This window comes from Phaseolus vulgaris, chromosome 6, assembly GCF_051622355.1.
Source record: "Phaseolus vulgaris cultivar YP4 chromosome 6, ASM5162235v1, whole genome shotgun sequence".
In the NCBI taxonomy this organism is placed as follows: domain Eukaryota; kingdom Viridiplantae; phylum Streptophyta; class Magnoliopsida; order Fabales; family Fabaceae; genus Phaseolus; species Phaseolus vulgaris.
The window spans coordinates 36,310,138-36,335,642 of record NC_143503.1 but is presented as its reverse complement, the minus strand read 5'-3'; the positions used below and the strand labels follow the sequence as shown (position 1 = coordinate 36,335,642).

Genomic DNA, 25,505 nt, shown 5'->3' with positions numbered 1-25,505 from the left:
TCCGGTTTAATTAGTATTAATACTTCACTAGTTCACTAGGAGAACACTAGTTTTCCTAATAATTATGTATTATTCATAATAAAATATTTTATAAATACTATTTTATATAGAACAGTGAAGTAGGAGTGCAGTGTGTGTGAGTCTGAATTTGGAGAATCCTCTGCCCTGCATGTTCTTCTTCACCCCACGCCTTTTCACCACTGTGGCCCCCACATGTTCTTCCCCTTCCAACCAGATCAAAACGTTCCTCTCAAAGGGTCTTTATTATCAAATACTTCAACTTTTCACTCAACTCCATTTCTCCGCCCACTCTTCCATTCCCTTTCTTCTTCCTTCAGTCATCAGGGCAAGCTCCTCTGCCCAATCTCATGCTTTTGCCACACAGCTTCATTGCTTCGCTCTCAAGACAGCCTATCACTCTGAAGCAGTTGTGTCCAATTCTATCATCACCATGTATGCAAAGTTTTCAGATGTTGAATCAGCACGGCAAGTGTTTGACACAAGCTCTCACAGAGACCCCATCACCTGGAACTCCTTGATTAATTGTTATTTGCAAAATGGGTGTTTCGAAGAAGCTTTGGAAGTGTTGAAAGATGTGTACTTTCATGGTCTTGTTCCTAAGCCTGAGTTGCTAGCTAGTGTGGTATCCGTGTGTGGGAGGAAAATTGGTTCAAGGAGGATAGGGAGACAGATTCATGCTCTTGTTGTTGTTGATGAGAGGATAGGACATTCAGTGTTTCTGTCAACAGCTTTTCTGGATTTTTATTTTAGGTGTGATGATTATTTGATGGCTTTACGTGTGTTTGATGGGATGGAGGTGAAAAATGAGGTTTCTTGGACTGCTATGATATCTGGATGCATTGCTAACCAAGATTATGATGGGGCTTTTGCATGCTTTCGAGCAATGCAGGCCGAGGGAGTTTTTCCAAACAGAGTGACATCAATTGCTCTGTTACAAGCTTGTGCCGCGCCAGGCTTTCTTAAGCATGGGAAGGAGATTCACGGTTATGCATTTCGTCGTGGGTTTGAATCATGTTCTACTTTCTCATCAGCACTTATAAATATGTATTGTCATTGTGGAGAATCACTGCACCTTGCCGAGCTAATTTTTGAAGGGTCTTGTTGTAGAGATGTGGTGTTATGGAGTTCAGTCATAGGGAGCTATTCTCGAAGAGGGGATAGCCACAGAGCATTAGAGCTTTTCAATAAGATGAGAAGTGAGGAAACTGAACCAAACCATGTAACTTTGTTGGCAGTGATCTCTGCCTGCACAAATATATCTTCACTAAAGTGTGGTTGTGGACTCCATGGCCATGTCTTTAAATGTGGATTTAGTTTTAGCATCTCTGTGGGAAATGCACTTATAAACATGTATGCCAAGTGTGGTTGTTTAGATGGTTCTCGTAAGATATTCCTAGAAATGTGGAACAGAGATTCTGTTACGTGGAGTAGTTTGATCAATGCCTATGGCCTTCACGGATGTGGTAAACAAGCTTTACAACTTTTTTATGAAATGAGGGAGAGAGGAGTGAAACCTGATGCAATCACCATCCTTGCAGTTTTATCTGCTTGTAATCATGCTGGTCTTGTAGCTGAGGGACAACAGATATTCAAGCAAGTAAATGCAGATTGTAAAATTCCGTTAACTATTGAGCATTATGCATGCCTAGTTGATCTTCTTGGAAGATCAGGCAAGCTTGAAGATGCTTTGGAAATACTGAGGACAATGCCCATGAAACCAAGTGCAAGAGTATGGAGCTCTCTAGTATCGGCTTGCAAGCTTCACGGCAGATTGGACATAGCAGAAATGCTAGCTCCACATCTTATTAGATCAGAACCAAATAACACTGGTAATTACACATTGCTGAATATGATCTATGCCGAACATGGTCATTGGCTTGATACAGAACAAGTGAGGAAAGCCATGAAACTACAAAGGTTGATGAAATGCTACGGGTTCAGCCGCATTGAGGCTGGAGATGAGAGTTTCTAGCATGGCAGAATGCGCAGCTTTATACAAGAGTGGAAAAGAAATTCATATGATTATGGATACCAAGACATTGTGCATTGGTTAGTGTATATTCTTAACAAATATCAGCTTTATTTTTTGTGAAAAACGTACGTGCTAACAAGTCTACCAGGTGGATTTGTTTAAAGGAACAATGCAAGGTCACATGTCTGACATAATAATGTCTTTATTCTATAGGATTCTCTAGAAAAGTTTACTCACAGTACTCCAAGACGTTACAGGCTTATTACCCTTATTCTCTTGAGGGTGTTTATTGTATTCTGGTAAGCTTATTTGGTGCTTCCTAACATACCATGTATGATATATCCGTCATGCTCCTTCAATTTTCTGTCATCTTACCTTACTAATATTATTTTGCAGAAAGTGTATAACTCAGACAAGATTAAGGCAACTTTAAGATAGAAAAGAACTGTAAGGATACTTTCACAATGATATGAAGAAAGATTATTTTCGACTGATGAAAGTTTTAGACAGAAAAAATAGGATTGTAAACTGATGTAAGTTATAAATATATCACTTTTCATAGAAAAATATTACATCGTTGTGTAGGGATACACGTCAATTTACACCGTAAAATTTAACAAATTTATAATAATATCTAAAAAATATGGATACACGTCAATTTATAATAAAATTAAATATATATATATATATACCATATTCATTTTAATCCATACTTAATTAATCAAAATTATAAGTTTAATAGACTTTTTTTTGTCTTACTTTTTCTTTCCTGATAAGTCCAAACACAAATAATCAATAACTAACGTAACGGACTACTTGTAATTCTAGAAACAGATTTCGAATTTCTTCATTTTTAATAACTAATAAAAAAACACTATACACGACTTAAGAGGATAAGTTTCCATTTAATTGGCACTAATATTATTAATGAAAAATTTAATAGTAACACTTCAGTTTTAAAATGAAAAAAAAATGTTTAATAAAAAAATTCTGAGTTAACTTTCACAAAGAAATTGGTGTTTTATATATTTCTTCTTCTTAAATTCTTTATAAAATGCGAAGTTTATAAATTTACTTGTTGATTATAAGATAAAAAATTTGTTTATCAAAATTTTAGATAAGTTGAGTATTTATAAGTATATAATCTTAAAACTAACATTTAGTTATATCTTGAAAAATATATTAGATGTATTTCGGAGCCTGGATTAGCTAAAAAAGAGAAAAGAGATTAAATGGAACCAATTACTTGTATTTCTCGTGAGTGAGGTTTTGATAAAAAGGTAAATGATAAAATTCATATTTAACATAATTATTAAAAAGTTCCTAATCATAAAAGCTTTACTCAATTTTTGTTTTTCCATTAAAAAAAAAATAAAAATAAAAAATAAAAATAAAAATAAAATAAAAATAAAATATATATATATATATATATATATATTAATATTATGTTCACATAGTAACATGAGAGTGTATTTTATTTTGTTTCTATTTTAGTTTATTAGCAAAGCTTTACAATCTTACTCTATATATCATGTTGACCTCTAGTCTCAAAGTTAAATGTTGAATTTGAAATACATTTTTTTTGTATTGTTGATGTTTTAATTCTTTTTTCCCAAATAAACATATCAAAGTGAATGAAAATATATGATTTATTGTTAAAATAGTTTTTGCAAGGCATGTATTTGATCACAACTATTAAACTAATTTATAAATAATTACATATATTAATAATTATTAGCTAAATTCAAGGACATCACTGATAAGATTTCAAACCAAATCTTTTATTTAAATCAAGTTGTTAACTTAACTTATATATGATTAATATGTATACCATTTTTAGAAGTTATTTTTAAACTTATGATAATTGAAAACATATTTAATAAAGTATTTTGATGCTGTAAGTATTTAAATTTTAAATAGTAAACTTGATATAAAGATAAATAGTATGAAAGTTAATGTAAGTTATAAAGGATAGAAAAAAAATATGAAAAATAAGACAGTGATGTAATTTATAAGCAATGTAAGATTTGATTGAAATTTCAAATAATACTTTCATGAATGAAGAAGGTCAGAGTAAATAGTGAATTTTAAAGACTAAATTGAAAATGACTGGTTATAACCGTTGTATCATCTCATAATTCTCGAAAAATTAAAAAAAAAAAATCAACTTTCACTCTAATTGAATTGGATAACATTTTTTTATATTTAAGGACTTTTAATTAATCATTTTATGAGTTATGTTAGTTCCAAGGACTAACTTTGTTTACATTATTTAATTAAGGAGACACTTTCACGAATTTCTTCATTTTAGCTTATAAACAAGAAACCAGATATGAAATATGAAGTCAAGAATCAAGAATGAAGAAGATACTTGTTTTTGTTCCTCTATTTGACATATTTCTTTTACACACATTTCTTCAAACCAAATAATAGAAAACTGTTTCTTCCACTCAAAGGGAGGCACAATAAGAAAATACATTCAGAAAGGACGAGCGCTTGATCAAAATTTGAAAGGGTAAAAACTCATTTGATTTCTACAACACTTTTTAACTTCTGATATTTGCTATCTTCTTACAACTAATGTTTAGTATCTTAAAGCCTGAAGTTGAAATGGCTGTAAGATTTCCATGTCATCACTAAATGCCAGAACTTCTGGTTCTGAATATCCTAAAGATGTAAAGAACAAAAAAGTAGAATCCTTGTCCTAAATCCGCTTGTGACATTACCCGACAAACACCACTTGGCCCATATGATTCAACCAATCTCTAGGACCACTTCACTGGGTTGTTTGCTTCCTCATTCATCAGATACCTAACTCTACTACACTCACTCAATCAAAATGGCAACTTCTACATTTTTCTATTGTGAGGTTTCTAACAAAAATATTTTCCAGCAAACCAGATAAAAAATAACAATCCAGAAGGTAAAGGAATGCAACAAAACCACCAATTTGGACAGATACTTGTGCATCATGAAATTCACTCAGTCACAAACACACACACACAATTAGTACACCAAACCTGAACCAACTTTGAACCTATATTCCTGTGTAGCTATTTCATCAACACTGTTAACGAAACATGTGGATAAAACAAACAGCAAAGAAATATATAAATGAAAATTTACATTTGAAAGGCAAAAAAGGCACTTTTTCATTGAACAACCATGTCCATGTGCATCATGTGACTTACAAGTGCTGTGGTGTATGAGGGGGAGAGAGATTTTGCGAAGAGGCCGCATCTAAATCATTATATTCAACAGAGAAATTCAAGAACCCGCCGCTACCACTATCGGCATCCTCATCACGATCGTTATCTACTTGACCAACATCAAGATCAAGATCAACGTCAACATCAACATCCACATCCACATCACTGGCTGTGCCTTGTTCATGTTGTTCATGTTCTTGTTCCTGTTGCTGTTCTTGGAGCCGCTGCTGAATCTCGCGATCATTGATGAAGTCTCTGAGCCTCTCCCTCAAAACCCCTAACTGGCGTTCCAGAAGGTTCTTCTGCGACTCCACCTGCTCCACCGTCCACTGTAGCGACTCGATCACTTCAAGATCGTACTCCTGTTTCTGCTCCACCACCCTCCGGAACTGCTTCGCCTGAATTTCCACGGCGCTCTTCTCGCTCTGCAACCGCAGGATCATCGCCATCGCCTCCTCGGCCGCGGAGGCCGCCGCCCCCCTCTCCTGCTCAATCTCCGCGCACGCCGCATTGAGCCGCTGGCGCTCCGCCTTGACCATCCTCCTCAGGGACACTACGTCGAACAACTCGTCCTCCAAACTCTCCTCCCTCGACCCACTACCACTACCACCACTATTATTATTATTATTATTATTGCTATTACTATTTTCCGTTTCCTCCTTCAAGTTCTCCTCTCTCCGCGGTTTCTCCTCATTGGAGATGATCGGAGACCGCAGAAAGCGTAACCCGAATAGGAAGATCAATAGGAGTCCGAGGATGTTGAAGATTCGCGAAACGTAGCCTAGTAGGAGAAACCCGCAACCGAGTTCAGTGAGTTGGGTGAGGAAGTTGAATGTGGAAGGGAAATCCATGAACATGAGGAGAATGAAGCGGATAAAAAATCGGAGGAACCTGTGGTAAAATCCAAGAACAGGAGCCACCAACAAACCCAGAGTCTGCATCTGCGTCTGGGTTGGGTTGGGTGAAGCTACCCGATTTTGACACCACACCCAATCTTAGCGTCAAAGGGATGATGCAATCCAATCCCAATCAGAGAAAGGGAACGAAAATATAAAAAAAAACAAAAACTAGGGATTTGGATTTGGATTGGGATTGGGAATAGAAGCAAAACGAAAGCGAAAAGGTGTGTGGAAATGGAAATGGAAGAAGAACGTTGGGTGGCGTTACAAGGGTAGAAGGAGAAGTGGCGTCACTCTTGTAAGCCCAGAGAGCGATGAAGTAATGCAGTTATGTATGTATGAATTCAGATTTTGGATCTGACCGGTTACCGAAGAAATAGATGTGTGAACAATCACAATTACTCCGACTATTTCAGACATCCATTTTTCCGTACCGTTACCACTTCTACTTTTTTTCTTTTCTTTCTTTTAATCAACTTTATAATTCACATTTTCTCACTTTCATAGCTTCACACACTTCAAAAATGTGTAATTACGATCCTATCCACTTCATCACACAGAGATCAACATTAAGACCGTTGTTGATAGTAATTCATAATTATTAATAATAATAATAAATAGCAATGATGACGATTATTAGTGCTAATAAATTCTTTCGCCTCCCTTTTATAATAATAAAAACTCACTTTTAAGAATTGGACTGTCCATTTAAAATGAACAAAAGAACACACTAAATACTGAAACAGATAGTTTACAAAAATTAATTTTAAATAAAGTTATTCCCTCTTCCAAAATTCCTATGCATTTTTCTTAATTTTTTTCTTTAATTAAGAGTGATTAAATTGATTAAATTTACATAATTTTGTTTGTATTTGAATGATATGACATATAAGAAATTATGTTAAATTTGAGGTTAAGATTGAGATTTTTAAGATTATTATTGTAATTAAATATTTAATTTTATAGTAAAAAATTGTCTAAAGTTTTAATAAAAAATAATATATTGAATTTCAATGTGATTAAAGTTTTTTTTTATTAATACTCGTAGTGATAAAAAAATTTGTTTTGATGGAATTTTTTTTTACGGATTCAAATTAACATTGCTGTACAAATACATTTATATCTTGTACTAAATTAATGTCTTTATATTTCAGTTTCACTCTCTAAGGCAAAATAATAAAGTTATTTGTTCTTTGATTTTGGTAGATTTTCCTCTTCTAGATTGGAGTATCATATCTTTATTTTAATTTTCTGTAAAAAAATAATAAGTATGCATCAATGCAGTTAATAAATTGATTTACTTGATAAGATATTAATTTATATTTCTTATGGGAAAATAATTTTCCTTTATTTTTTTATGAATTAAAAATATGTAAAATATATTTTTTTATCAGTGTTCTACCCACTAAGTGAATGCTTACTATGTATTTTAAGTTTTTCTGTAAATAAACAATTAGACAACAATGTTGATGATAAGTTAATATGATTAATAATTATTGGTACAAACTTGCCTTTTTATAAATTAAAATATAAATAAAGTAGAAAGTATTTTATTATTATTCTATGCACCAAGTGGATAATTAATATTTATCTATAAAAACATAAATAATCATGAACCACATCTGATAATCAAATTCCTTTTAAAACAATTTGATGATAAATCAATGTGCTGATAATTATTAATTTATACTTTTCTATGACAAAATAACTTTCATGGTTTTTACGACAAAAAATTTAACATTTTAGTAAAAGTAAGAAGAAATTCTTAACTCTGATGTTAGATGAGAGTTAGACTTATTGTAGTTTCAAAATATACATTAACAAAATGATAGATACTCTTTATAAGTTTTTAGATAAATAAAAATCATTTACGATATTTTTTTATAAAGTGACACACATTTATTTTATCTTATTTTACAATATAAATAAAACTTAAATACTATGAAAATTAAAAATTAAAGTTTGAAAATATAAAAAAAACAACTTTATATAAAGGACCGAATGGTTCATTTATAGAAAAAAAATACACTTATCTTTTTCATGGTCTTTTTTAAATGACGTGTACATGATTTACGAACTCATATATAGAAAAAATACACTTACATAAAAGAATGTGTGTGTGTGTGAAAAATCATTAATTTAGGATAATCACATTATTGTAAAGTGATTAGCTTCTAACTTAGTAACTTGGAGAAATATCCATGATAGAAAAAAAATTAATGATATTAAAATTTAATCTTAAAATAGACAATTATCTTTTTATGTAATTAATAAAGTGGCATTCATATTCTTAATAACTTGAATCATATTTGAAAGATATTTTCTATATTAAAATAACATTTTTTTTAATAAATATTTTCATTCTATTTTTATAAGATGGTTTATAATTTAATGATTACATAGCTTTTATGATATTTTAAGGACATAATAATTAAATCATTCAATTTTATTTATAAATAATATGTAACTTTTACATTTTAAAATTTTAATTTCTAATCTTTTTATAATATTTTATGTAATATAATATTTTAAAAAAATACATATAACTAAAGTAAAAATTAAAGAAATTGAAGGATACCCAGAGGAATGATGATTGATAAATTTGTGTAAAGTGTGTGAATGGTTACGTCAGAAAAGATTGAGTGGCATGCACGAAGAAAATGAATTCTTTTTAGGTTAGATCCTATCATCAACAACATTTAAAAAATGTTAGATACTTGATAAACCCTAGTTCTATCTACAGCTCCTGTTGGAAATTGGAATATGCACATGAACACCATATCCAGACATCAATTATTCAGTTTTCACTGTTCAGGATATGTTTGGATGAAGACATTATAGTTTTCATTTTTTTTATATACACTCCTTCTTTTACTTTTTGTCGACTTAATATTTCTTTTCTTTTGCTTTTGTTTCTTCAATTAAGTCAAGTTTTTCATTTTCTTTTAACTTTTTGTCACAAGAACAACTGTAAAAGATATTTGGACACTTAAGTTAAATGTTTGATATAATAAATGCATAATAATAATTTAGCGCTTTCTTGAAAATTGTACCAATATATATATATTTATAGTAAATCTGTTATGTTGGATCGAGATTAACGCATAAATTATGATTAAGGATGTATTTTCATAATTTTTATTTTAGGTACGGTCTAACCTTGTTAATATCCTCTTGATTTTAATGTATTTTGAACATGTCATTAAGTCGAAATCGGATACCAAATTTCTAGGTTTTGTCAATTCCAGCAATTACATCATTAAATATTAAATATTGGATAATATGTTTGACACTTTTCTTTTAAATTATATTATTTCCATTGCCAGTTAATTTGGGGAAAAAACTAGTATGAATTAGTATTTGAAGTGCTTGAGAGATTGACTAGTCCCCTGCAGTGCAAGCAATAACAATATTTTTGAGGAAAAAACACGTTAGGTTAAAAATTTGAAGCAATTTCAGCCTTTGATAATAAGACTGATATCCATTGACACTAACATTTGACAAAAAAAATGATGTTAACTTTAAACACTTGCCTTTTAAACAAACCAACAAAATGTGGATCCCATTTTGTTTCAAGAGCAATGCACCCTAATTCAGTTCTATATTGATTTAAACGACTGAATCTCCTCAATGCATTACCCAACTAAAGTTTTGAAAAAAACTAGCTGAAAGATCTCTCAATATGTAATGATTTATGAAATGTTTACTAATTCATACTTTTACAACAAGATATTTGAAGTTAGAAATTGGGATTTAAATTCCTTAAATACAAGTAACGTTGAAAATTACACGTCAATTAAAAATAAAGATATTTCATAATATATGTGAATGGAAATTTTATTTCAGAAGTCAGTTTTATAAGGTTGAGTTAGGTTTAAAGTTTACTTTTTAATATGGTATTAAAGTCATTTAGAGTTTATCCTAAAAGAATTTTATTATCTTCATTAGATCACTCGTTATCGAACTGCTATCGGATCATCACCCATTATATAGTCTCATACACGAATTGACATGTGATAGTCAAATTCTCCAACTTTGTAGTGTTTGATGTAGGAATGAGGAATGAAGTGAAACTGATGTCTTCTCCTCCAACTTCTTTCACAATATGCTTCCTCTTAGGATTTCTTCCCCATACTCCAACCTTGAAGCAATCAATTGATTTTTTTGTTTTCATTTTGGTGAGAATGTGTTTGATTTAGACGAAAGAAATAGTAATAGCTCAAATAAAAAGAAAAAAAAGTTGACAAAAGAGAAATAGTTGAGTAAAATTGAATCTTTTGTCATTGATACGTAGAAATATGAGAGAAATACTAGAAACGGGTTTGTAAAAGTAATGTAATTTGATAGCAAATATAGAGAAATAAAAGTAGAAATAGGTAAAAAATAATAGAGGGTCGTTCAATATACTTGAAAAGAAATCAAAATACCAAATCAGAATTTTAACTGACTTCATATGTGAAAGTTTTTTGCTATAATGCTGTGCAGAAAATGACTTAATGGGGTTAAAATAACAGTGGCAAAAACTGTAGCCTATGCTGTACTAGAATAGAGATGTCAGTACCAAACTTTAAGAAGCATGAACATTCCAATAACTTTATGTACATCAAATTCCCCTATTGCTTACAACTTACATTGTATTTGGTTCTAACATGTAGTCAGAGAGGGGAGAAGAAATAGAAGCAAATATTGTACACATAATTGGAGAATCATAATTTGGCTCAGGCAATTTTTGTGGGAGAACTGGTAAAGGAGCTTCAAACTTCAGCACTTGAATCAATTGCCTTACAGATGGTCTAGAAGTATAATCTGGATTGGCACACCAAAGGCCAGCAATCACCAAATGTTTCATTTGTTCCTCATCAAATGCTCCCCCAAGTTTTGTGTCTACCACTTCAAGTAACTTTCCCAATTTATAGAGCTCCCAAACCCACTCAAATATGGTAATTTGACCTTCCTTGGCATTGAGATCAACTGGTTTTCTTCCAGTGGCTAATTCCAGTAAAACAACCCCTAGACTGTATATATCAGATTCCTTCCTAGCCTTCCCTGTAGTGAAGTATTCAGGGGCTATGTAGCCTCTTGTCCCTGCTAGAATTGTGGTTTGGAATCCTTTCTCATGATCAACCAGCCTAGCTAAACCAAAATCCCCAAGCTTAGCATTGAAACTTGAATCCAACATAATGTTGCTGGATTTAATGTCCCTATGAAGCACACACTGGTCCCATTCTTCATGAAGGTACAACACTGCCAGAGCCAAGTCCATGGCAATGTTGTACCTCATCTGGCATGTCAAGATGCTTTTTCCACCATATAGGTGGGAATCTAAGCTACCCTTTTGCATGAACTCGTATATAAGGAGGAGATCTTTCTTCATGTGGCACCAACCAATTAATTGTACCAAATTCCTGTGCCTTAGTTGGCTGATGATCTTAACTTCACTTGCATATTCCTTTGCTCCTTGTCTAGATTCACTTGATATCCTCTTTATAGCAACATTGGAGTTCAATTCCTTCAAATGGCCTTTATACACACCACCAAAACCACCCTGTCCAATCTTTTGTGACTCTGCAAAGTTATTTGTTGCACTTGCCAATTCTTTATAGCAGAATCTTTTGGATCCAGTGACCTTTTGGAATTCATCATCCATGCCCAGATCAAGAATTGAATCTTCTTTTTTCCCTTTAGCCATCCTCCTCCACATTAAAATACAAACCAACCCTACAATAAGGAAACTTGCAGCTATGCCTACCCCAACTTTTAGTCCCATCAATAAACCTTTGTTTCCCTCTTGTCTAGAGCTAATATTATCAGTGGAATTTGGTGAAGGACTAGGATTTGGGATTGGTGAAGGACTAGGATTTGGGATTGGTGAGGCTGGAATTGGAGGTATCTTATTTGACACATTCTCATTAATTTGTGAAGTTGAATGGAAGGACCATGAGTGCAGTGTGTTCAACTCAAACATAAATCCTGTAGCAGCTGAGAAGCCAAATATAACCCACTCTGGTAGGTAATATCTCAGGTCAACATTGCATGAGACATAACTTTTTACTGGCTTGGCGACATTGAAAAAGTTTCCAGTGAAAGAAACATTTAAACTGTGAGTAGTTGCATTGTACTCAATTACACAATAATAAACTTTCATTTCCCTAATATCAACGGCCCATGGAACAGTTTTGTTAGATCTCATAGAGTTGAAATTTATACCTACATGAGGGCCAGGTGGATCCCATGAATTTGTATGAGTGTCAAACTCCACTGCTACAAATGGATATTTAGTTGAATCCAACAATTGGTTACCATCCAGAAGACCAAGACCACCTCCTTCTTGTATTTGATGGGAAAATGGGAGCTCTGGATCTGCAAAGAAAAAAGCCAAGCCATCTCCAAAACTAGTCTCATTTGAGAAAATGACAAAGGAAAATTCGGTAGTGAAGTCAGTGATTTTTCCTGTGCTCATGTCCCACAGGTGCAATCTCTCAAAACTTGTGACCCTCCCAACACTATAAGCATTACTTTGGTACCTTGTGGTTTTAGTGAGTTGGATTTCTGACTCTGACAAAGTAGCATCTCCTTCAACCTTGGCATCATTATTCTCAAATCCCTCGTGATGAAATGAAAGTGGGTTTGCAAAACCAACCATAAGAAGAAGTAAGAACACCATTCCCACTGCATAGCACAATAGATTGTTGGTTGCATGGAGACCAACATGCCAAGGATCCATCTCTGTGAAAGAGTTGATTTAGAAACCTTTCTTGGCCATAGTAACCATATAATACTTTGATTTTCTTAGTTATGTAACTTAGACAGTGATGTTATTCGTTGTTTTTTATGAGTTTTGGATTTGTGTTATTGTCTTAATTCTGCTTAGCCAACCTTGCAACATAGAAAAGAACTTAATTAGAATTCAATTGTTTTGATTAAAATCAAATTCACCAAGTCATACTCATGGGACCCATACGACGTGAACTCCAACCTTGCAACATAAAAATTATTTCATGAAACATATTCTAGCATTAACATTTTGTTATTAGAAACAAGGATATTACCACGCGGACATCGATACTCATACGACACTCGTAGGATATATATATATATATGAAGTGCTAAATTTAAAAAATATTTGTTAGAATTTTAACTATTGTAACATGTTTCTAACCCAATTTTAAAAAATATAAATACATTAGTTTTCTAAAAACTCAAATTTATTGTATAAATTTTTATTATGATTACAAAAATAAACAACAAATCCTTTTGAAACAACTATAAAAAAAAACATTTTTCTACTATTGAAACAAATTGTGCACATAAATCTTTATTATCAATTTATATAATTCATAATTATATAATATATAAATCTGTTATCCCGTATCCTACGTTTAGAGATTAGAGATTATGCATATCTTTGTGAATATATTTGTGTTATCCGTCTGTGTTACATAGGATACTACTTCTTCACCAAACTCATACACAACTATTCTCTCTATTTTTTTTATCTCAAAATGAACTTTCGCAGAAATAAAAAAAGACAATAATCAATGATCAAAGACGATTAAACCACTATGTCAGGGGAAGTAATACGAGGAAGGTTCCATTAATTTACATTAAATAATTTTTAACTACATTGTGAGTTTTTGAAAAATATTAAAGTAGAATACGTTTGATATGACTTACAACTCCCTTCATATATTTGAATTATAAATGTGTCACAAGTTTGTTTCCCTATTGTAAGAGAAGACAAATGCTAAAGTTCATTAAGAAAATTCCTTTTTTTTGCAGCCGAAGAGAAGCTATCCTTACAGCAATGAAGGTGACACAAATTTTAATTAAAAATGTGGTATGGAATATGAGTTTATAAAAAAGATAATTTCATAATATCTTTAAATTTTTTTATCAAACATTGAATATAATAAATTTTTTTCTTAATTTTCTCACACTTTCTCAAATGATAGAATTGTTCTATCAAATGTCTATCTTTAATAAAATTTACTAAATAACCTTTTTAAAAGAGTGTTAAAATTATTATAAATTGGTCTTTCAAAAAAATGTTAAATTATTGTTTGGATGATTTTCTTTTGAAAAAGATAAAAAAAAGTTAAGATAGAATGACTTTATCTTAAAAAAACTTATTTCCCAATGATACATTTTTTAATAGAATGTTATCGAATGATTTTGCATTCATTTTAAAATATTTTTCAGAGAAGAGGTATTTTTGTTCCAGAAAGGTCTTTCTGAAATAGATAATATTTTATGAGGTGCAACAAAATTTTAAAAAAATATTTAAGGACAAATTGGTTATTTTGTATTTTGGTGGTGCGGATGGGGGTGCAAGGGATATTCCACTCTGTGGAAGAAAGACTCGGAAAGGCCCGTTAGAAGAGAAAGGCCCGTTTGAAGAGAAAGGCCCGTTCGAAGAGAAAGGCCCAATACAGTTTCTAAAACCCTTGCTGCAGCTTTTTCTCTGAGCTAAAACCTAAAAACGCTTCCGTCGTCACTCTCACTCCGCCACAACCGTCGCGTTCAATTCCAAATTGGCCATTAACGAGGTATTCCCACTCTTTTATTGGCGTTAATGTATTTGATTTAAGCGCCTTCGTATTTCTTTATGCTTTTGATTTTGCCGATCATAGCGTTACCTACTTTTAATTGTTTCATCATATGAATTTCTTTTTTGCTCTCTCTCTAATTCATTTTTTGTTTGTTTCGTATTTTATTTCATGATTCTAATTCCTAAATGTCAAATTGGTTGAACTTTATTTACCTTGCAGGCTGGGTTGTGAAAGATGAGTTTGTTATCCCAAAATGTTCGCACTAAAAACGAGGTTGTTAAGAGCAAGAGGGAGGTTGAAGATGAAGTCGAGAATAATGATTCTCTGAAAGTGAGGAAGAGGAAGAAAAAAATCGAGGGGGAAGAATTGGCTGTCGAACAAGTGAATGAAATGAAGAAACTTGAGAGCTTTTTGTTTGGTTCTCTCTATTCCCCTGTTGAGTTTGGAAAGGAAGATGAAGAAGCGGAACTCGGGAAGGCTGCTGAAAAGGTTCCAGATTTGTTCTTCACTGACCGTTCTGCGGATAGTGCTCTCTCTGTTTACCAGAAGGAAGATGCTGACTTGTCTGAGGGAAGTCGTGGCCATGATGATGAACTTGCTTTGCAAAGGAAAGCTGTGTGGGTGGATGATGAAGAAGAAAATGCCACTGTGAACATAGCCAAGGTTTTCAGATTGAGAAAGCTGAGGAAGGTAGAGAACGAGGAGTTGATCTCGGGTTCGGAGTATGTCTCAAGATTGAGGGCTCAGCATGTTAAGCTGAACCCAGGAACAGAATGGGCACGGGCTGATTCAAAAATGGATAGAGGTTCCGATGATGAGTTGACTGATGATGAAAACGAAGTGTTTGTGAGCCGAGGTTTTGAGGATTTGGATGGTGTTCTCAAGACAAATGAAGACCTGGTTGTAAAGAGTGGTGGAAAATTGTTGCCCGGAAATCTTGAGTACTCCAGACTTGTGGATGCAAATATACAGGATCCTTCTAATGGTCCCATCAATTCAGTTCAGTTCCATCAGAATGCACAGCTGTTTCTTGCAGCTGGATTGGACCGGAAGCTTAGATTTTTTCAAATTGATGGCAAGCGGAATGCTAAAATTCAGAGCATCTTCCTTGAAGATTGCCCCATTCGAAAAGCGTCTTTCTTGCCAGATGGATCTCAGGTTATTGTATCCGGAAGAAGAAAGTTTTTTTATAGTTTTGATTTAGTTAAGGCTAGAGTTGATAAAATAGGTCCTCTGGTTGGTAGGGAAGAGAAGAGTTTGGAGGATTTTGAGGTATCTCCTGATTCTAAATTGATAGCATTTATAGGTAATGAAGGTTATATATTATTGGTTTCAACAAAAACAAAGCAATTAGTTGGTACTCTAAAGATGAATGGAACAATTCGTTCATTAGCTTTTGCTGAGAATGGACAGCAGTTGTTAAGCGGTGGTGGTGATGGCCATGTTTACCACTGGGATCTGAGAACGAGAACTTGCATGCATAAAGGTGTAGATGAAGGTTGCTTAAACAGCACAGCTCTATGTACTTCACCAAGTGGGACTCATTTTGCAGCTGGTTCAGACAGTGGAATTGTGAATATTTACAGTAGAGAGGAATTTCTTGGGGGCAAGAAAAAGCCTATCAAGGCCATAGAGAATTTGACTACGAGAGTGGATTTTATGAGATTTAGTCATGACTCTCAAATATTAGCAATCTGTTCAGGCATGAAGAAGAGCAGCTTAAAGTTAATACATATCCCATCGTATACTGTGTTCTCCAACTGGCCACCCTCTAACAGGAGCCTGTATTATCCCCGCTGTATTGATTTTAGTCCAGGTGGTGGTTTCATGGCTGTGGGAAACGCTTCAGGCAAAGTGTTATTGTACAAGTTGCACCATTACCAGCATGCCTAAGGTATATTTAGAATACTGGCAGTTTTGAGGAGTCTTAGTGTATTTTTTTGTTGGAAATTTTGAGACTTGATTTGTATTTTATCATTATTAATCAATGAAGCTTCATGTGTTTCTTCTTCGAAGTTAGAAGTTACCAAGTTTCATGTATTTTGTCACAATTTTATTGGGATTTAACTCTCCTCTTCTGTTCAATTTTTTAAAGTTAATGTTCATTTAATTATTTATTTGTTTCTTATGAATTGTATTTTGTCATTCTTCAAAAGGGTGATTACTTTAAGAACCGGCTTATCTGTTATTGACATGGCTGATATGTGATTTGATATGTTTATTGTGCGTTCATATATTTTACTGTAATTGTAACTTGAGATTGCGATGTTACTGAATTTCGGCTTTTATTTCTATACATTGTTTACCTGTTTCTTTTTTCACCATTATCTTGTCAGTTTCGTCAGAAATAAAAAATGATTGAGAATGCAAAATCTCAACAAATTGTTAGATTTAGTAGCAGAAAGGGAATTTTGTATTCGTTGGAATCAAGCTTAAACTAGCTGTTTCCATAGAAGCTATTGTTGTTGTAGTGTGAGATCTTGCAATGAGACATTGATATCTTGGTTAAAATGGTTATGAAGCTTGTGATTACTGTAAAAATGTTACCCCAAGCAGTAATCAAAATCATTAAAGCTGCAGGTGATATCTTGCTTAAGTACCAATACCAAAAACTCACTGTGTGTAGGCTATATAACAGATAGAAGAAAAAAAAACTATGAACTACATAATTCAATAACTAAATTATCCAGATCTCCCAAATATCCATCAACTGAGCTGATCTGAGGTTGATTCCAACGAATTTGAATATTCAAAATGTTTCAAATCATTTCAATTAAATTTAGTTAGTATTTTATAAGTTTAAAATACTTGATAAATTTATATGTTTTAAATTAAGTATTTATTGAATTAAGTTAATAAAAGTGTTTTTTTTAAATATAATTGTTATTTTTTTCTTCTTCTAACTCGTCAGTCAACTTATCTCTCTGAGTCTCTTTTAACGGTCAACTCATCTTCATAGAAAGAGTAATTTTACTAATTACAATTTGTAAATATTTTTCATCATTTTATTTTTGCCAATCATAAATAATGAAATTTTATTATCGACTTTAATAGTATGAATAATTAAAAATATATATAATAAGATCAATTCATTTTAAAGGAGAGTCACTTTAGCAGCCCACAATGCATACCAAACTCAAAGCTTCACATTTTTTGGGATTTCTTTTTCCACACTGACATTTTTCTTCTATACTCATAAATACAAAAATTCTCACTTCAATCTGAAAGTCATGTTTTAGCATAAAAAAAAAATTATGTAATATGAAAGTCTTTACTTTCAGATGGTGTAATTTGAAAACTTTATTTATTTTTGAACCGTATAGTCCAATTTGCTTTTTACTTTAAAATTATATAATTCATAAAAAATACTTTTAAATTGTATAATTTAAAATTTATTTCTTTTATGGAAAAAAGTTTTCGAGATGCATAATTTAATGGTCATTTTTTCATAAAATAACTTTCAGAATGTGTAATGAGAAAGTTTTTTTTTTGTTAATTACACAATTTGAAAGTTGTTTAAACAAAAAATAACTTCTAAACTACACAATCTAATACACTTTGTTCTTTAATTCGTCAACAACACAACGTACAGACAAAGGTGAAGAGAATGAGAAAGGAGACACTTTGGTCTTGGTGCAATTGAAACTATGGAATGCAGAATAAAAATGAACATTTAATAGGGTTTTTAATAATAAAAATCCAAATTTAAAATGTTCTCTTATAATCTTTGAGTGTATCTGTGGGATAAAGGAACTACAGCAGATCTTTCTTAATTATAGGAATTAAAAATATCAATTTTAAATTTAGAAGAAAAACAAATTAATCCCAAATTTAAATTCAAAAAATATTTAAGCAAGATAATAATAATAATAATAATAATATAGGTCGTTAACAACAATTTATATACATTTTCCCCTAAAACTCTAATCATCTATTTAAAGACAAAACAACACCAACTATGGAATTCCAAAGGAGGATACCTTAAATAACACGATATTAATTTCCATGACCCAAAATATTCCAATAATCATATGATATCAGTTACACAAAACAATTAAGGAAAATTCAACATTTCATGTATCCCATACTCCATTGCAACCATGTCTACGGAAGTAAGTATGAACACTAAGCATCATTACCTTTTGAACAAGATAAACTCCAATGATGTCTGGTTTTGCAAGCAACTTCTTAATTTTCTTTTAGGGAGTTCTCAATATCTATTACAAACCGGTATTTGACGTCTCTATTTATGAGCCTCTCAAGAGCTTCATTGGCATACTCAATCGGAATCACCTCTATACTTGGGTGAATATCGTTTGCAGCACAGAAGTCAATCATCTCTTGTGTATCTTTTGTACCACCTGTAATGCTTCCGGCAACCGTCTTCGATCCTGTCAAACAGAAGATGCATATTTAAATGCAGTTCCACTGCATACATAAATTGAATTACCCGAATGAAAACTGATAATCCCTACAAAAGTATGCTTCAAAAGCAACATACCTATATTAAGACTTGCAGGGCTGAATTTGACTTCACTAGGGAAACCAACTAGGACAAAAACACCATATGGCTTCAAAAGTGACATGTAAGGATCAAATGGGTGATCACCAGATGCTGTGTCGATTATAAAGTCCAACGATTTTGCCAACGCCTGTATGCGAATCACCATCAGTTTTGATGACAAAGTACGAGGTCTGTCAATATCAGTGTTTTATTCATGGTCTGAAGCAAATTTTATGTTGTAGTTAATTAGGCTTTAAAACGAACAAAATTGGTTTCCCGAGGCGTGAGTAATCACTGTCCGTAAGGACTTATCCACGGTGTATTCCGAGGATCAGAACTAGCAAGTTTCTCTTTATTTGAGTAATACTCAAATCAAACCCAGAATTATTATAATAATAAAATATTGAAGAGAGAGAAAGAAAAAGAAAATGTGAAGAATGGAGAAGAAGCACGGTAGAGGGTTTCAATAGGATGAAGAACCGTGAGTGAGAGTTGTATCAAGCAAGAGGATGGAATACGGTATTTATAGATGAAAAAACCCCAAGTTACCGCATCTTCAAACCCTAACGGAGCCGTGACCGTCGCCGGAGTTGGAGGAAGACCCACGGGAAAGGAGGAGCCAACCACCCACGAATCTCGCAACGTTCTCCAGATTCCACACGATCAACAGAGCGAAGGCGTGAGCATTCCCAGTCGTGCGGCTACGATTCTGGGTGGAAGGGGCAACGACGCGCGATAACCTCGGAGCAAATCCGGTCTTCGCTGAACCTCCGCGATCTCCTCCAACGGTCACTGAAGAAATCTAGGGTTTTACCACTTACTCTGTTTTCGTTTCACACATTCTGTTTTTCGTTTTTATTTTGCTATATTAGGTTCTTGTTTACAACAGATGCTTCATGTTATGCTTACCCTCATTTCCTCTTGATTAGATGAAAGAACAAATTTGTCTGCACCAAGCAGGCTCAGTGCCTCTTCTTTCTTGGATATACTAGTGCTAAAAATTGTTACACTCAAACCAAATGCCTTTCCAAATTTCACTGCCATATGACCAAGGCCACCAAGACCAATCACCCCTAGAGATTTTCCAGGTTGATTCATCTTGTGGCGCACCATTGGAGAATAAACAGTAACTCCAGCACAAAGCAAAGGAGCTGCTGAAGCCAATGGATAGCCTTTTGGTATCGTGAAGCAGTACCTGCAGATGCAACACCAAATATTATATGAACCAGAACTATAATCAGACCAGAAGACCTTATAAAACTCACAATTAGCTTCTAGCCATCTATTAATTATACCTCTCATGGACTACTATGTAACTTGAGTATCCTCCTTTTGTTATTGTACCATCAAAATCAACACCATTAAAAGTGAAAACTGATCCCTTGCTACAAAGAACTTCTTGTTTTTCGTTACAATACTCACAATCCCTACACGAGTTGACATAAGTCCCCACTCCAACATGGTCACCAACCTTGAAACTGTGGACATTAGTGCCAACCTTTGTCACAATCCCTGCAATCTCATGACTGACATGAAAAAGAAAAAAACATATTCAGATTAGGTAAAGTACATAGGATTCTCAACTACTCATCCACACACACAAAAAAAAGCACGCATACCCAGGCACAACAGGATACTTTGAGTCGCCGTGTTTATTCCTTGTCCAAACTACATCAGCGTAGCAAACACCACAGTGTGTAATCTTAATATGAACATCTTCAGTCCCAAGATTCCTGAACAATCATATTATCATAAGAAAAAGGTCAGAAAGTCAACTTTTATCTCAAGACAAGAGAAAAATGATAACAAAAATATATACATGACCAAATTGATATCAGTATGTAGCACCCAACCAGGAACTGCTACAACTAGTAACTTTTGGAAACAGGTTCCCATGAAAAAATAGTATGACCATTTTTACAGAAAACAGATACTCCACCACCACCAGTCCATTCTATAAAGGGGGATATGAGAGAAACTTACCTGCGACTGAATTTGTAAGGTGATAGAACTCCGGATGCATCTCTTGCTGCCCATCCCAGGCACTGTTCATCACCACCTTTGGAACTCATAATCTTTCTACTCCAGCATAAAGCAATTAACTATCAGTTTACTTTTCATCACATAGAAAATGCAAGAATTTACAGGTTATTATTATCCCCATGTAACTTCTAACAAATCAGAGAAGTCAGGGAGAGATAGAGAATGCCACATGCCATAGAAATGGAAAAAATGTAGCAGGAAAAATCCCTAATCATCAATATTCAATCAAGAAAGCTGTATTTGACATAATTATTCCATGCTTGCAAGTGCAAAGAGCAAAATCACAGGCTGAGTTGATAAAAACGGATATAAGAAGGCAAAAAATTATCTAATTAATTAACCCAACAACCTAAAGATCCATCAACAGAAGAACATATTAACCCTTTTCTTCAATTCAACAAATGGTAGTAACCTTGCTTATGAACCTAAACTGAGATGGCGAAAATTTACCAAATAGCTTTGTAAATTATAATAATTGAGCGAAAATGGTTGTTAGTGCGAAGAGTGATGAGAGAGTCACCTGTGGTGTGTTTGAGTAAGGATCCACAAAACCAAACCAATGGATGAAGATGTAAAATAAATTGCCCTTTTATTTTTTATTTTATTTCTTAAAACAATTACATCACCCATCACATTAATTTAAGGCAAAGGAAAATTAAATTCAGGATTCTTTTCACATTCATATTTATTAATTAATATTAACACCCAACAAAGAAGACCAATCTCTAAACTCAATAATAAAAAATGTGAAATAAACACCTATGGTGTGTTTATTCTCTTAATTTAAGTCAATTCATTGAATGTTGTGTATTCTTTTCTCATTCAGATTTTTATTAACATATTTTTAATTTAATTGTTAAATCTAACTCAATCTCATATTAAATAAAATTTGTATTTATTTTAAAAGAAAAAAATATCTTAATTTATTTATAAAATAAAATTTACATTTATTTATAAAAAAGAAATATTCTAATCTATTATTATAAGACAAGAATTGAGTTTTTCCAATGTAAAATGGTCAGCAACATCCATTTGAATAGTTTATTCTACAAAAAATCCTCCTTAAACAGAGTGTTTGAAGGAGATGAAAAAATTGCTTTTACTGTTAAAGGATAGAAGTTTTGGAGTGGCAAGAACTTTGGGAGAGTTGGCAATTCAGCTTCAAATTTAAGCATTTGGATAACTTGCATCACAGAAGGCCTGAATCTGTAGTTTGGATGAGCACACCAAAGCCCTATAGCCACCAACCTTTCCATTTCCTCCTCATCAAATTCTCCACACAGTTTTGGGTCTGCTACTTCAACTATCTCTCCCAATTCATACAACTCCCAAGCCCACTCTACCACTGTTACCTTCCCCTCCTTGGCACTTAGGTCTATGGGCTTTCTTCCACTTGCTATCTCCAACAAAACTACCCCAAAACTGTATATGTCAGATTCCTTATAAGCTTTCCCTGTAGTCACATATTCTGGTGCAATGTACCCTCTTGTCCCAGCTATAAATGTTGTTTGTGACCCTTTCTCATGATCCACCAACCTAGCCAAACCAAAGTCACCAAGCTTAGCATTGAAACTTGAATCCAACATTATGTTGCTTGATTTTATGTCCCTGTGAAGAACACATTTTTCCCACTCTTCTTGCAGGTATAGCAATGCTGAAGCCAGGCCTAGAGCTATGTTATACCTTATTGGCCATGTCAAGAACCCCTTCCCATATAAATGGAAATCCAAGCTTCCATTTGGCATGAATTCATACACAAGAAGGAGATCTTTTTCTCTGTGGCACCAACCAAGGAGTTGCACCAGATTCTTGTGCCTCAACTGGCTAATGATCTTAACTTCAGTAGCATATTCCTTTACCCCCTGCTTAGACTCTCTTGATACCCTCTTGATAGCAACATAGGAGTTTAGATCCTTCAGAAAACCCCTATAGACGCTGCCGAAGCCACCTTGTCCCAGCTTCTCTGACTCTGAAAATTTAGGAAAATGATAGTTTGAGAAACAATAGAATTATATACAAGTCGTAGAAAAAATGTGGTTGTAAATGTAAATTACCTGAAAATTTATTTGTTGCACTTTCAAGTTCATTGTAGCGAAACCTCTTGGGTCCTATTCCCTTTTGGAATTCATCATCCATTTGTAGATCAAGTTCCAAGATTTCTCCCTTTCCTTTGATCCTTCTCCAGATCAGAAAACAGGACAATCCTAACAATCCTAACAAAACCACCAAACCCATCCCAATTCCTAGCCACTCAACTACTTTGTTATTACCATCAGAACTATGACTAATTTGTAAGGTTGAACTAAAAGACCATGACTTCAGAATATGGTTCTCAAACAAGTCTCCCGTAGCTGCTGAGAACCCAACCATAACCCTCTCTGGTAAGTGCTTTCTCAAATCAACTTGGTATGAAAAGCTATTTTCTACTCGACCACCTTTTTGGTAATTGTAGCCACTGAAAGAAACACTTAAACTAAGAGTGGTGGAATTGTACTCAATGCTACAACTGTAAGAATCATTAGTTGACATATCAGCTAGCCATGGCACAGTTATGTTGGACTCCATAGAGTTGAAATTCATACCCACATGAGGGTCTTCAGGGTCCCATGGATTTTGGAAGGTGTCAAACTCCAGTGCCACAAATGAGTGGTGAGTTGAGTTCAACACTTGGCCACCATCCACAAGGCCAAGACCACCCCCTTCTGTGATGTTATTCAAAAGGGGAAGCTCAGGATCCGCCAAGAAGAATGCCAACCCATCTCCATACAGAGCTTCATCTGAATAAACAGAGAAGTTAAATTGAGTAGTGAAGTCTGCGAGTTTCCCAGAACTCATATCCCATAGCTGCATGTTTTCAAGAGGTGTGACACGTCCAACACTGTAACTGTTGCTTTGGCCTTCCCCGTTATATGTGACTTGGATTTCTGAACGTGAAACTTCTGCGTCTCCTTGCAGTTGCAGCCTTGCATCATCTTCCCAAAAGTGGGAGTAGCTGAACGTTAGTGGATTTGTAGGAGGAAGGAATGAAACTGTTAGCATTGCATAGCACAACACAAGACTTAGTGTGCTAAAACCTCCATTCCCCATATGCCAGTTACTCACTTTTGGTATCAATCCAACCTAACATGCATACGGTTAACACTTCAAAAGGCTTCTCATGTATTATATATACAATAATTGTTAGAAATCTACACAGATTTAGTACATTTCATATTTCATATAATATAAATGAGTATAAACCTCACATTATTAGTCAGTTTGATGAGGTTGAGTTAAGCTTAAAAAGTTCACTTCTTAATATGATATCAGAGTTATTTCGAGACTAGCCTAATAATGGTTTGTTGGACTTATCAGGTCATTCCGTTATCGGACCGTTATCGGATCACCCATAGTATATTGTCTCACACACGAACTCTCATTCTCTCAACGTGAGGGGATGTGTTCTCGTGAGAAGTGTGTTGGAGATCTAGGATATTTCATAATATTTAACTAGATGGAATTCTCATTTTATAAACTGATTTTACAAGATTAAGTTAGATTTAATGTGTATTTCTTATTAATAATTTATTTTTCATTCTACTTTTGTCAGATTTAATAGTAATTTATTTTTCAGTCTGACTTTTGTGAGATTTGTTATATGGTTTGTCTGATATTGATACTAGAGACAGAAAATAATCGAGTTGGAAATTACCAACGTTGGAAACAATCCAAGTACTTAGTAACTTGCACAATGCGATGGTAGGATATGACGACGTCTTTTAGGTTTCATGATACAAGTTTAATAATATTCATATGATATGGTGTAACTTCTTGCATTTGGAGTGGTGTGATAATATCAAAGTTGAAATGTTTGGCTTAAAGGTGACAACAGACAGCTATGAAGAAAGTGATGACATTGTTTGACAAACAAAATAAGAAAAAGTATGACTCTGCTGCATTCGGCACCATTGTGCTTTGTAAAATCTTCAACGTTCAATCACTCCACCAATACATTCAAGGGGAAAGACATAATTATTGTTGCAACCCAAGTAGAAGAACAACAACAATGTGATATGAGTTTCTTTGGGAACTTCTTTACAATGGAAAATTATTTATTCCCCAAACTCCTATATAAACATTAAATGGAAAAATAAAAATTCAAATTTAATAGAAGAGAGTAAATAGAAGAGATAAAAAAAACTTTAAAAAAAGTTGGCAACATAAATTTAGTATTTAATTTTAATTAACAAATATTTTATGTTGAAAATAATTATATCTCTTCTAAATTACAGATATTATTTTATTTTTTATTTTTTTACTCTTAAATAT

General features: G+C 33.4%; 6 protein-coding genes across 9 annotated transcripts; 2 read left to right on the top strand and 4 right to left on the bottom strand.

Moving 5' to 3' along the window:
* The first annotated feature begins 138 nt into the window (after nucleotides 1-138).
* Nucleotides 139-2,580, top strand: LOC137832741 (PPR superfamily protein). 2 transcript variants are annotated; one of them, XM_068641067.2, is made up of 3 exons: nucleotides 139-2,070; nucleotides 2,207-2,292; nucleotides 2,390-2,580. In XM_068641067.2, the coding sequence occupies exon 1, from the start codon at nucleotides 170-172 to the stop codon at nucleotides 1,991-1,993; it is 1,824 nt and encodes a 607-aa protein (XP_068497168.1). In that variant the 5' UTR covers nucleotides 139-169; the 3' UTR covers nucleotides 1,994-2,070; nucleotides 2,207-2,292; nucleotides 2,390-2,580. The 2 variants fall into 2 exon arrangements, with proteins under 2 accessions (XP_068497168.1, XP_090159161.1); XM_090303035.1 differs by lacking the exon at nucleotides 2,390-2,580 and having other exon boundaries at nucleotides 2,207-2,362.
* A 2,434-nt stretch (nucleotides 2,581-5,014) lies between these two features.
* On the bottom strand, nucleotides 5,015-6,569 carry LOC137832740 (uncharacterized). The gene has a single exon (XM_068641066.2). The coding sequence runs from the start codon at nucleotides 6,141-6,143 to the stop codon at nucleotides 5,181-5,183; it is 963 nt and encodes a 320-aa protein (XP_068497167.2). The 5' UTR covers nucleotides 6,144-6,569; the 3' UTR covers nucleotides 5,015-5,180.
* Nucleotides 6,570-10,659: 4,090 nt separating this feature from the next.
* Nucleotides 10,660-12,920, bottom strand: LOC137833584 (L-type lectin-domain containing receptor kinase IX.1). Its single transcript, XM_068641925.2, has one exon. It carries the CDS (start codon nucleotides 12,823-12,825, stop codon nucleotides 10,729-10,731), a length of 2,097 nt encoding a protein of 698 aa, XP_068498026.1. The 5' UTR covers nucleotides 12,826-12,920; the 3' UTR covers nucleotides 10,660-10,728.
* A 1,642-nt stretch (nucleotides 12,921-14,562) lies between these two features.
* LOC137832739 (Transducin/WD40 repeat-like superfamily protein) lies at nucleotides 14,563-16,665 on the top strand. Its single transcript, XM_068641064.2, has 2 exons — nucleotides 14,563-14,647; nucleotides 14,870-16,665. Exon 2 carries the CDS (start codon nucleotides 14,885-14,887, stop codon nucleotides 16,541-16,543), a length of 1,659 nt encoding a protein of 552 aa, XP_068497165.1. The 5' UTR covers nucleotides 14,563-14,647; nucleotides 14,870-14,884; the 3' UTR covers nucleotides 16,544-16,665.
* A 1,962-nt stretch (nucleotides 16,666-18,627) lies between these two features.
* LOC137832738 (cinnamyl-alcohol dehydrogenase) lies at nucleotides 18,628-21,786 on the bottom strand. Of its 3 annotated transcripts, none has more exons than XM_068641061.2 (7): nucleotides 21,718-21,786; nucleotides 21,138-21,233; nucleotides 20,774-20,887; nucleotides 20,450-20,680; nucleotides 20,064-20,349; nucleotides 19,152-19,302; nucleotides 18,628-19,041 (listed from the first exon to the last, which is right to left on the bottom strand). In XM_068641061.2, the coding sequence occupies exons 2-7, from the start codon at nucleotides 21,224-21,226 to the stop codon at nucleotides 18,839-18,841; spliced, it is 1,074 nt and encodes a 357-aa protein (XP_068497162.2). In that variant the 5' UTR covers nucleotides 21,227-21,233; nucleotides 21,718-21,786; the 3' UTR covers nucleotides 18,628-18,838. The 3 variants fall into 3 exon arrangements, with proteins under 3 accessions (XP_068497162.2, XP_068497163.1, XP_068497164.1); XM_068641062.2 differs by having other exon boundaries at nucleotides 21,648-21,755; XM_068641063.2 differs by lacking the exon at nucleotides 21,718-21,786 and adding an exon at nucleotides 21,547-21,703.
* A 449-nt stretch (nucleotides 21,787-22,235) lies between these two features.
* LOC137833583 (L-type lectin-domain containing receptor kinase IX.1) lies at nucleotides 22,236-24,293 on the bottom strand. Its single transcript, XM_068641924.2, has 2 exons — nucleotides 23,252-24,293; nucleotides 22,236-23,166 (listed from the first exon to the last, which is right to left on the bottom strand). The coding sequence occupies exons 1-2, from the start codon at nucleotides 24,282-24,284 to the stop codon at nucleotides 22,244-22,246; spliced, it is 1,956 nt and encodes a 651-aa protein (XP_068498025.1). The 5' UTR covers nucleotides 24,285-24,293; the 3' UTR covers nucleotides 22,236-22,243.
* Nucleotides 24,294-25,505: the final 1,212 nt, after the last annotated feature.